Source organism: Nilaparvata lugens, chromosome 4 (assembly GCF_014356525.2).
Source record: "Nilaparvata lugens isolate BPH chromosome 4, ASM1435652v1, whole genome shotgun sequence".
In the NCBI taxonomy this organism is placed as follows: Eukaryota; Metazoa; Arthropoda; class Insecta; order Hemiptera; family Delphacidae; genus Nilaparvata; species Nilaparvata lugens.
Genome location: NC_052507.1, coordinates 32,976,663 through 32,989,389, shown reverse-complemented (window position 1 = coordinate 32,989,389; position 12,727 = coordinate 32,976,663). Strand labels below are relative to the sequence as shown.

Sequence of the window (12,727 nt, the reverse complement as noted above, 5' to 3'; positions counted from 1 at the left end):
TTAATAAATATTTTTGATTTCACAAACTCTGTTATTAATAGTGGATGTGAAAGAGCTGAATGAAAGAAATTATCTCAAAAACATCTGTTTAAGCTGGGTATTCCTTTGTGCATAAATGCCGTCTTCGACCACGACAGGGAGAGAATCTCAGATTGGGTAGATTTCAATACAAAGACCTTAAAGAGATATAGACCCACAATGCCTATGCCTTCCCAATGATAGCTCTTACTTGAAATTGAAGGCTGCCATTGGGGTATTTTAGCACGAGATATTATATATATATATAATATTTGTAATACTATAGATCACAAAGGCATTGGTGGCATTGGTATGTAATAATCTTATGGGTTGCCCCCTCAATAGCGGATTTCAATATTCCAAGTACGACACTAGCGCTGCAGGTCTATGCATCTTTAAGGTCTTTGTTTCAATATGTCTACATAACCTAAAAGATTATGTTCAATTATGTTTTAATGGGGCAGGTTGAGCTTAAACTTTTTCAAACTTTTAAATGGCAATCTGTTGATATTATTAGAAATTTTTGATTCTTCAATAATAAAGACAAAAAAATGAAAAGTTATTTGATCAGCTGTTTTAGCACATTTGAAATTTTTACAATATGAATGTCAACAATGCTTGCCATTGTCGACTGCGGAAATTTACGCACAAACGAAAATGCACCTTTAGAAAAACATAGTTTTGAATCTTCGTTTTTCTGATGTAATGTATAGGCCTACACGTGGCATGTATTATTAATTTTTCAGCTAGAAGAGTTTTTAGAGACAAAGTGCTAAATAAACGTCTACAGTTTTATCAATATAACAGTCTACAGTTCTATCGGCAATATGAATACGCATGCAGTTAATATGTCTTTGAATAAAGTGTTGATATTTTCACATATATAAATTATTCTCTTCCATTCTTTTTTAATTACAATTCCAAAATAATTCGAGCCCTGATAGAATCATTGACTCAGTGTACAGTCAGTCGAAAATTGTAATATTAAAATGAGGGGTATTTTAGCAAGCTGAACAAAAAAATAAGGTCCTATGCACCTTTTCGATATTTCTTCAAATGAAAATTTTGTTTTATGACTTGTCAAAGCTCCCCTTGAAAAGGAAACTATTCAACTTATCCTATCATTCAGTAAAATAACAATGATTTCTGCGTTGAATAACATGTTTCTTGCCAACAACAATCGAACTCTTTGTGAATTTAGATATGACCTACACTGTAGATTTTTTATATAATTCTAGATTAATTAAATACATGAGAATTGAAGTATTTATTTCAGTCAATTCATGGTTAGTTGATGGAATTGATTAACAAAAAAAAATTATAATTTTAACAGTACAGAATTAGTTGAATGAATTGTCGTTGTACTAAATTCTTGGTCAACAATATTTCAATATTGGTATTTATCCATCCATTATTTTTCCAGAAGTTACTTTATTTGAATTAGAAAATATTTATTAGGTCCTACCATTTTTTATCAAGTAATTGTCCAAAACATGAATTTAATCAAAATAAAAAAGGCCCATATGGCTGTATTCATGTTCGCGAACGTGTTCGCATGTTTACACTTGTGATGGATAGCCAAAATTGTAGAGCAAACTGCACGGCGAATTGTAATGGAGGACTCTGATTGGCTGAAAAGTTCAGCGTTCGGAGTGCGGTACGGCGAACATTTAAAACTGAGGCGAGCGGCACGGCGAACGGTTCGGGATACGGTACGGTGAATGTTTAACAGCTGATTTTTAACTTTATGAAACATGATCATGTTCGCTGAAAGGCACGATGTTCGGCGGAATGCACGGTTTGCCGCGCGGTTCGAGGTTCGGTTCAGCATGTGTGGTCGCACCTTTAGATGTTACAGGACATTTTATACAGATCACAGGCCAAAGCAACATAATAATCTATACTATAGTAAAGGAAAGAACTGGCTTATACACGTACGGAATAGGAAAATTATGTTTGACACATAATCACGTCTCAACTACTGGACTGATTAACTTTAAATTTTGCATATACCTAGATTCTGAACTAACCGAGGATGATTAGCCTATTCTCGATTCTTTAAGATTTGATTACATCAATCTTTCAGTTTGTCAAGTTTTCAATTTGTCATGATCCAGTTGTTGTATGGAAGCAGCTGAACATTTCTTTTGAAAGAGAAATTAGAAGATAGGTATGATTAGGAATCCTATTCGAATAATAAAAACAGGTTTCCCGTCGACCCAAATTTCGTCCACCATTTTCGAGTCGCCATTTTGAATCCAACTTCATTTTTTTTTAATTGGAAGGTGGTCATATGATATATGATCTCGATACAGGATTTCAAGAGAAAATATGGTGAAAACCGCACATCGATATCTCAAACCTTTCAAAAGTTATTCTAATTCAAAGATACTGATATATAATCCATCCATTTATCATCTTCTATGCTATAATGAAGGAAAGAACTGGCTTATACACGAATACACCTGTAAAGGATAGGAAAATTATGTTTGACGCATCATCACGTCTGAACTACTGGACTGATTTACTTGAGATGTCGCATATAAATTCTTAAATAACCGAGGATTCTTATAGGCCTATTTTTAATTCTTCTAGATTTCATCACGTCAAGTTTTCAGTTTGTTAAGTAAAATATATCCTTGCAAAGCACGGGTTACCAGCTAGTATAATATATATGAATAGGACAAAATGTTTAGTTAAAAACTGCTCCCCTTCCATTTTAACAGAACAGTACAGAGCCGTTTATGAAAAATAATTCATTAGTAGTTGAACTATTATTATTATTTTTAAATATCTCAATCAGCATTCCAATGTAACAATAATAATTATTTACAATTAAATACTAATCCCCTAAATAATGTTTTATAACTATTGAGCTTTTTCAGCTTCCACAATACTCTCCCATATTGAATGATAACTTGTAACAATTATTTAATTTTGCAGAATAAAGATCCAGACGTGGAGGGAGGTGACGACTTGGAGTCGACGGACCGCGAATACTGTCAGGTGAGTCAATAATTGAATTATTTTGTCTTGATGTGGTCTTTTCTCAAAGAACCTATCAACATTCTAGCGGGTTTTATCAAACAATTTATTTATACATCCGACTTGAATTATAGGTATTCACGTGAATGTTCGAACGTGATTGCTAAGAGCCTATCGATAAGAGTCCCCCGTTTAATGTTGAGTGTACCGTTTTCCCCCCTAGCGTTTAGTAGCCAGTCAGCTTGGAGATAAACTAAGAGGTTGCTCGGGTCTCGGGGATCACGCAGCCGTTAGATATATTGGTTTTTATGGGTGGCTGTGAGTAAATAATCGGTGCAATCACACGCACGCCTACTTCTTTAAGCTTTCCCTCTCTCTCCTATTATTCTATTCCTCTTACCCTTATTTCATTCTCATATTACTCTTTACCACAACTTGCCTTTTCACTGTTCTCATCTCTGCTCTAGACGTAGGCTCCCCAATCTTTATTCAGTTTACATTCCTCACTGTCTATCCATCTTTCCCTACCGTTACGCTAATCATCTATCTCTCTTATATTTTAAAATTCTTCATCTCACTCACTTTCACTTCTTTATTCTTTAGTCTCTGTTCAAGCATTGATCTTTCCCCGCACTCCTCAACTATTTTTTCAACAATTTTTTCCCACCTTTTGCTTTTCTAACACGTTCTTTCTGCTTTCTACTTGCATTTATAATGACTTCTCATGATCTCTTTTTTCATGATTATCCTTTTCCATGGTCATACTCATATTATGTAATTCCATTTCTTCATTCAATAAATAAATAAACAGATATTTGAATAGCGTCCAACCTTCTCAACCCACTCTTAATGTTGTTCGATTCTTCTCTCTCACTTCTCTAGCTCTTCTCTCTCAATAGAATCATTCCTATTATAGTAAGGTCCATAATGGCTATGTAGAAAGATAGGAGAACAACGTTGCCGATCCTCGGTCTTGTCAATGACTTCAGCTGATACAGGATTTATTGATGTAATATTAACTTTTCATTCTCATGAAAAATAGTCAATTATATTTTGTTAAGCAAGAAATTATATTTTCCAATTGGTCTAATTGCATAATAAATTTTTATAGAAAAAAAAAGATTTAAAAACCTTTGTTGATTATTAAATCCTACATTGTTAAAACACGATCTGGCAACAGAGCAAAGCGAGAAAGGCTTTGCTGAATGATAGACAAGGATAGCAATGCCATTGCTAATAAAACATTGCCATTATAACGTGGACCTTCACTATAGCATTGCGCTCTTGTGAGCGTTCAACTACTATATAATACCTCTTCTATCTGGTATCCATAATTCATCCACTGCTCACTTATTTCTCATCATGTCTTTTATTTTTTTATATGTTTAGCAAAAGTAGTTTTCTTTATTGATAGATAAGTAGTTGTTATTATAATTTCAAGTAGTTTCATTCGGAATCGTTTCTCTTTAAAATATCCATTTACACCTCTACGCTTTCCTCATTTACTTGTTTATCTCACGCCTTCCTTCTTATGTGTCTCCATCCCCTTCCGCTATCTATTTCCCAATTCCTCATTCACTTGCATTCTGCTTAATCAGTCTTCATTATAAGAAATTATATTTTTAACTTCTCTCCCCCAATTCAACCTTTCAATACATCAATTTTCGATTAGGCTTTGCTTCATCGTCATCCTTCCTGTACCTTTTCCAGCTGTTTTTCGCTCTTTCTTTCCAATCGAACCGATCTCCTCTTCAGAAGTTGGTTAGGCAGTAATCGAATTTTATTAGTTGGCTTCTGTGGTGGACTGTGAGGTCATCGGTGGTGGGGAGATTTTACAGCTGAATGAGACTGTGGCCGATTTTACAACATCTCTGCTCAGATCAGAGCTGCTCTCCAGACGTTGGCACAATGTCACATGGACTCCCCATGGTAAGGTGAGGAAGGGAGGGAGTTGAGATAAGCACCAGCCAGTGATCCACTCAACTTTATGTGACTCCCGAACCCCCAGTCTGCCACAGTCTCTTGTTCTTAGGTGATCAAATCCTTAAGGACAACTTTAACCGACCCTTCAATGAGAAGTAGCTTCCACCCTCCACGCGGTTTACACCCATCTTAATATTTCTCTCTCGCTTTATCCCTATCTACTGTCGCTACACTTCTCTCTCCCCATCATTCTATCTCCCACTTGCCCTTTCCTTCTATTTTTCTCTATCTTTCTTCCCCCTACAGTACATTCCTTCTATTATTATCTCTTCTATATCCTATATTCGATATTATATTTTTATAACCCTCCCACTCCTCATCATTCGCTCAATATATTCTATTTTATTCATTTTCCTATGAACTCCACTGTATTCGTATTGTGTTATACATCTCTTTTCTCTCCGTTATAAATTCTATCTTTTTTATATATTACTTTTTGTGTAGCACTATTTCTCTCGTTCCTATAATAGTTCTCTACCCGTCTTCTCCTCTTCATCTGTAGCTGTCTAGCTGATTTTTATTGACTAAACTCCTTCTCTATCAGTTACTCCATCCTATTCTCAACATTTTCTTCCAAATTATTATATCTATTTCTAATTTTAATTATTACTAATAATCAAGATCTAATTTTCTTCTGCTCTATATATCTCCCTTGATTCCGTAACTACTCCATCAATCTGCTACTCATTAATTATTCTATCTTACTTCCCTTACATCTTCTCTTCCACCTTGTCTCTATTCTAACAACTCTCAATAGTCTTCTTGCTTCATATTCAACGCTTTATTCTTCTCTGTCAAACCTTCTCTCTCCAACTTTCCCTTCACTATGTATACCACACATCTCCTTCCACTTTTCATCATCTACAGCTCTTCTCTTTCTCCTTTCTCCGCAACTCATTTCTTCCTCCTTCCTTTCTTCGTCCATCCTCGTTCAGCTTCTTCCTCTTCTCACTACATCTCTCACTAATCCACAGACTTACTAGGCCTACTCATACAATGTCGCTCTAAAGTTGCCGTACCATTCAGCAAGCAGTAATCTGTCATGGTTGGCCTTTATGCATGTCAGCAGATCATGAACAGTTGAAGCATTATTATAGGACTGGTTATTCCAACCAAGCATGACAAGTATGTAGTTCCAGTTCTTGGAGGGGTTATTTCATTCAGTTTCTGTGCAACATGTTTGTGATAAGTGATCTTGAAGAAGGAGGATTACTGAGTTAGAGCTCCAACTTCTAGCTGCTCGTGACATTGTGCATATCAGCTAAAAACATGATAGATAGGATACATGTTTTCTTACACCTAGGTTCGAATCATTTCTGGGAAAACCATTTTTAATTAGCTTTTTAAGTACAAAAAATCATGAATCTAAGAATGAAATTTTCAAATTGGTCAATCAATCAATAAGGATACATGATCATTTTATCAGAAATAATGGAAAGGAATAAGGAGAAGAATGATTGTCGACGACTGTGATATGGTAGAATAAGGGGAGTGAAATAATTTTAAGAATGCAAATATTCTATGACGGATATACACAACCGATAGCAATAAAAGTTTGAATGATTGAATGTACTTGACGGATAGCAATAAAGAGTTTAATTATATCATAAATCTAATACTGTAAAATGTGATAATTAATTAGCAACCTATATCATCCCGGCGTCTGAGTTCAAAACATTCACAACAATACAACCAGTAAGCAAAGTACAGTAATTACATTAATGAATAACATGAGTAATTATTGCTAAAGACATGCTGATTTATTATAATAAGATTGGAACTGAGGAGTTGACTATAATTCATTTTTTCTTGTAAAATGCTTGTGTAATCATTGTGAAAGCTTGGTGGATTCTCGAATGTATCAAGAAAGTAGCCATTTAGAAGTCAAATTCAACCGAGGAAAACACGAAGTCGTTTCACATTGATGTTTTTCAGCTAACGACCTTGCAAAGAAGACTGCTTTGTGCCCATAACTCCACATATGATCTAGGAGAATGTATTTCACCCTAGTAAAATAACGTGGGCTTGGCAAGGATCTACCACTTTCTGTCTTGGTTGAACGGCGACGATCGACATTTTTTCCTGCCATAACTGCGAATATTCGATGACTATTCGTTGGAGCAATGCCAAAAGCCTTCCCCGGCATTGTGGCGAAAGTATAAATTTGTGTTACAGAAAGATATTGGACTGAAATGATTCATTACCCGCCTCGATGTCGTGGACAATTTTTCAATGAGTAGTTTACCAAGCTTTTAATCCCTCGTATTTGGGATGTAGAATTGTTATGACACAAGAATCAAAGTGTTTATTGTGTCCCTATGGCTAATGAGAGGGGATACAAAGCACTGCATAGAAAAGAAGAATACGAAGAACAACGAAAACATACTACATTCTAATAAAATTCATTATTTGTTATAATTCATCCTAGTAGTAAATTCATTTAGTAATCCTTCCAAGGGATTTCTCCCTTGATTAATATGAAGTTCACTCAATTATACGTTGTGGAAGATTTCTTCTCTGCTGCAATTATTTATGTGAATGATCATGAATTACTGGGGGAAAAAGTGAATATAAAATCATTCTACATTTGATATTATTTACTCTCTGGAAATAGAACGTGAAAAGGTTTTCCCAAGAACGCAAGAGATGAATATTGTGAAGAAATCAATTTGCGGATAATCTGGGCAAGCGCAAAACAGCTTCTCTATTCGGTAAATACACGATAGAAGCATAAACAAATTCTCAGCAGAGCATTAAAATCCAGACAAATTCCATTTGTGTCGGTCGAATAGCGGACGGAAACGGTGAAAGAATAGAATAACTAGGAAGGAAAAAGCAAGTTATTTACAGAACCGTAACAACAGTAGCAAACAAACGTTCTTAAAACATCCAAGATCAATCTAGGATTCAACAAACAAAATGAGAATTGCAAAGAATCAGGAATAGATTCTACAAATGGAAATTGCTGAGAAATTGCAATTATTCAAATGCTAATGTATTAAAATTGAATTTCCGTTCAATAATAATAATATTAGGAATAGATTCTGATTACTGAGAGTAGATATGCTAGATTTTCTCATTTCAAGTGATCAATAATTTTGACTGGATTCGTACAGACTATAATGGAATGATTATGCAGTATCTATGGTACAAACTATGAACTTTAAAAATAATAAAGATAAAAAAGAGAAGACTTCATGATTCAAGGAGGAAAAGGAGTGCTTAAGTGCTTCAAAATGAGCGAGGAATGAGTTGTGTTACGATCGTTAGTTCAGTACCAATGCAGCCATGCAATAAATTCTAGCTTCATATGAAATCTCTGCTCTTCTCGCAGATGCTCAAAGGAATTTACAGTAGCTGTTGATGAGGCATTCAACACAGCTATGAGTGACAGTCATGATCACATTTTATCTGAACACTTTTTGTCTTCCTCATACCCTATCTTCCACCTATCTTCATCATACTCTTTACCACCTTCTATATTTTTTCTTTTCAATTATAATTCTCGTTTCCTACTTCATATACTGATTCTCTTATTCTCTTAATGCTATAAATTTTATCTTACTCTTCAGAAACGTGTGTTCTATAACTAGGCTTTTTCCTACTTTTTGAAAAACATCAACAGACAAACTACTAGCAGTGGCGTGTGATTTAGAGGCAGGACAGTTGCAGTCGATTTTAATGCGTTGGCAATCTGCCCCTGATCATAAAACTCTCGGGACGGATATTATCGAGTTGATAAGAAAGAAGAGGCCCAGTAACCACCACGCCAGTTAAATAAATCCAAGTCGGATTATTTATTTTGACAGCGCCTAATCCCTGCGATTATCTGCTTGTTGCGATGTTGAATGGAGCATGGAGAGATTTATCTTCAAGGAATATTAGCAGTGAAACTTGCCTTCATCCACAATAAGGAGCTTTGTGACATTACATTCATTTACCGACTGAAATTGAGAGGAGAAACTGAGAATGATTGCTTGGGATTAAAATTCATGTGGAAAAATTATTGAATTGGTGGATATTCTTGAAAACCTCTAAATTCCAATGATATAAAGATGGATTGAATGATGAAGTCGTTAAATGTCAGATGTATGGCTTTTCCAACAACGGAATATAGTTTTGTTTATAGTATAGAATTTTTATCATGTTTTTGTATTAGTTGCATCAACTTGCTGAGAACATGAATCATTATAAAATATGCGAGGAGATTGCAACCAAACTACTCGGTAATTCCAATTGAAAACACATACTGTATAAGAAACGGAAAATGGAATTATGAGCCAGCATTTCAAATTTTTCTAATAGATTAAAGATCACAAACTGTTCTAGGGTTTTCATTTGTAGTACACAAAGTACACGTTTCCTCTTAGAGGAGTTAATCGTTTTCTGATTGAGCGTTTCTCTTTATACAGTATTGTAATCAGAAATGCTAGTTTTCATTTTTTTGAATTCTTGAAGTCTTTCAGGTAATCAGTTCCACTTGATGATTATCGTAGCTCACTAAAAATTGTGATTGAAGAGGATTCTATTCAGTTCTTATATTTATTCATTTCATTTATCAATTCAATCACAAATCATATAGAAATGACTGGAGCAACAGGCATAGCACAAACTGCTCTTCTCCCAAAAGTTATAAACAGTTTCAAAAGGTAAAGGTTACATTCCACTTTCAAGAGTTCAATTTTTTGCCCAAAAACTATCAACTAGGAATTTTGAATTAATAAGGATGGAATAATTGATTAGAATTCAATATTAAACTTAATGATTTCTGAAAACTTGAGAAAAACGCATTTATTTCACAAAAATTGGAGCAAAAATACATTATTTCATTCAGATTGAACAATCAGGTGGAAATAATAAACCACTGTTTTGACATAATCTATTACCATTTTACCATTTCTGCTGTTAGAAATCTCCTTCAATTTCTTTTAGACTATCCTGTGGACTTTTGTTTAAAAAATAAATTCGTAAATGATCATCTAGTATATGTCTTCAGTTTATCATAGAATTGCTACAACTAATCTCTTTTCCTTGCCTTTTTATATTCAACTGAATAAATAGCCTGTAGAATGGAATACTCAGACCCCATTTGCACAGTATTATTGAAGTCCATGGCAAAGATGAGTGAACCTGCACCGGTCGTTAGACGTGGCTATCACACTTCCAGTCAACAAACCAATTTTGATATAGGCTTGCAACTTTTAGATTGTTGGGATCTTATAAGCGGATATTTTACGATGCAAGACCTTCTTGAGTCATCATCAGTCAATATGGCATCTAGGCTGAGCGGTGTACAGTATATATAATAGTTGAATGAGTAACCGTAAAAATGAGAAAACGAGTGAGTCGTTCCGAATTCCATTTCACTAAACTGAAAACTCTTCTCTCTTTCAAAGCTGTTGGCCGTATAATTTATGTCTGTATTATCGTTTTATGTGCGCTGAGTCTCGGCTACATTAGAAGGTTTATTGGTCCGACAGTGGGCCATAACTTTGTTATAAGTCCAGGCGCAGTAATTATTTCTGCATCAACAAACACGGTCTTTACGTTGCTTTTCTATAGTTCGCTTCCTCCTGCCTGCATCAGGGAGGCTGCAAATTTACGATTTTGTTTCTGGAAATACTCGCTCATTACTGCCACGTCCCACCACCACCCGTCCACCCATGACGTAATCAACACGCTGCTTCCTCAATTCACCGCTAATTGAGATACAACACTTTGTTCCCGAGTCATTACACACACTATCTTTGCAATGATTGGATTTTGTCTAATGGACATTGGTTACTATCCTTAACCACACTGTCAGGAAGTGGAACACTGTAATGAGTTGGGAATAGTTTTTCTTGTAGTAATCAGGGAAAGTGTATTCTTCTCTACTTTTGAGTGCTTGGTTCATATAAAATGTTAATTCTCTTCAATTTATGTGATTAGAACTTCAGAGTATTTGGAGTGTTTTGATAGAGAGCAATCCCTGACAATTCTGTATCCAATGAGTTAGTTAGTTATTGGTGCTAGTGAATTCTATCGTCTGTCGCATATTTAAATTCTTCGGCCAAATTATCCTTCATCTATTAGAGAAAAATCTTTATCAATACTTTGTCAAGCAATTCAAAATAAACTTGAAATCTCAAACACACAATATACTCTTGTTCACTGATGATCCAATTAGATTCTCACTTTCCAAAAAAGTACTTCACTTTTAAGAGCAGTCAGCGTCCAATACATCTAAGAAAAAACATTTAAAACACACACACACACTAAAAGGAGTGCAGTGTCAATTCCCTTGAACCTGCATTTTGAATTAAAAGTGAGTTATACAGTACTCGCAATGACATTTTTTCATAATAATCAGCCTCGTGGGTTCATAGCAAACATTTTCTTAGTCAATAACTTTCATTTCTCGATAATCATCCTCTAGCTTCGGGGCTCATCGATAGTGTGCACTGTTGGGACACGTGGCACATGATAATCACGTTTGTCGTCGGCAGTGCAGTGAATTATGGCAGACGTTACAAAACTGTTTACAGTCTAGGAAGTGTCGATCGGATTGCAATTACAAGCTAAATACATGAGCAGTGTGTCCATATATGTGGCGGTGGTGGCTCGTTATGGTAATGGCTGCCTGTTTTGGTCGGAGAAAGAGCGCAAAGCAAGCATCTGCTCCGTCTCTGAATAATATTCGCCAAACAATGGACTGTGGATGTTGATTTTCGCCGGCCGGCCGACCGCGGTCGGATATAAATACAACACATGGTCTTGGATTGTTCGATGCTGATGTAATGCTCTGTTCTTGTTTATACGCTCCGATCTCCCCACGCATGTTGTTGTCAAATGGTCATGTTTGTAGTGGGATTGCATGTGCACTGCGCACTGAGAATAGTTGAATAGGAGTAAAAATTGTCCGGTGACTGTTCAACAAATAACAGTCATATAACAGAAAAACATGAAATTATATCAAAATGATGTGAACTATGAAGTATCAGTTTATTTGTAGTGGAATTTCCATTTGGGTCCCTAAGACATAAATAGTTATTATGGTCTAGTTGTTATATCTAGAGTGAAAAATACAGCTCTTTCTCCCTGAGGGGAAATTTTGTTGTGCCAGGCGATGCCGAAGGCTAAAATTTCCCTGAGGGAGGAAAAGCATTTTCACCCGTGATGTACACAATATATTTCCTTCACCTAAATTTCATAGAAACTGCAAATCAAATAATTTTAATAGCCCACGTTATTGGTGATAATGTTTTCTTTTTAAATAAAACGTAAAATGTAATAACTAGAAAATAGAAACCGGTTGTCGGCTGGCACTGCCGATTCCGCTATCTATCGGCCAAAATTGTAACAATACAGCTCGAAACAATGGCCGACTCCAGTTCGTGTGCTTCAGATTTGAATCGCAGATGAAAAATATTTGTTGACTGGTATTTTGAATAGAATAGAATAGGATAGAATATTTTAAGATATGTATTTATTTTTATCGTCTACTAATATTAAGTATTGTAATGAGCTTCCTGGGGGGTTACCTCTTGTAATGATCTCCACGTTGTTTGAGGTTCACCTCCGCCCGGGATCTTCCTGATCAATACAAAGAAAGAGTTGAATGAGTCCGGAGTAATCAGTCTGGGAGGTGGTTATTCTCTCCTTTCGACTCAATTACACCATCCTCATAGAACTGAATAAAAATATAAAAATAATATCCAATCACGGATGGTGGAATGTGGTGTAACGTGGCGCTTGCGAA

General features: G+C 35.4%; 1 protein-coding gene across 1 annotated transcript in view; it reads left to right on the top strand.

The window, feature by feature from the left end:
* Positions 1-12,727, top strand: part of LOC111050143 — a 565,154-nt gene that overhangs the window by 374,491 nt on the left and 177,936 nt on the right. Inside the window, exon 27 of the mRNA XM_039426978.1 lies at positions 2,962-3,024. Coding sequence (XP_039282912.1) covers positions 2,962-3,024 — 63 coding nt within the window. The remainder of the gene's footprint in view (positions 1-2,961; positions 3,025-12,727) is intronic.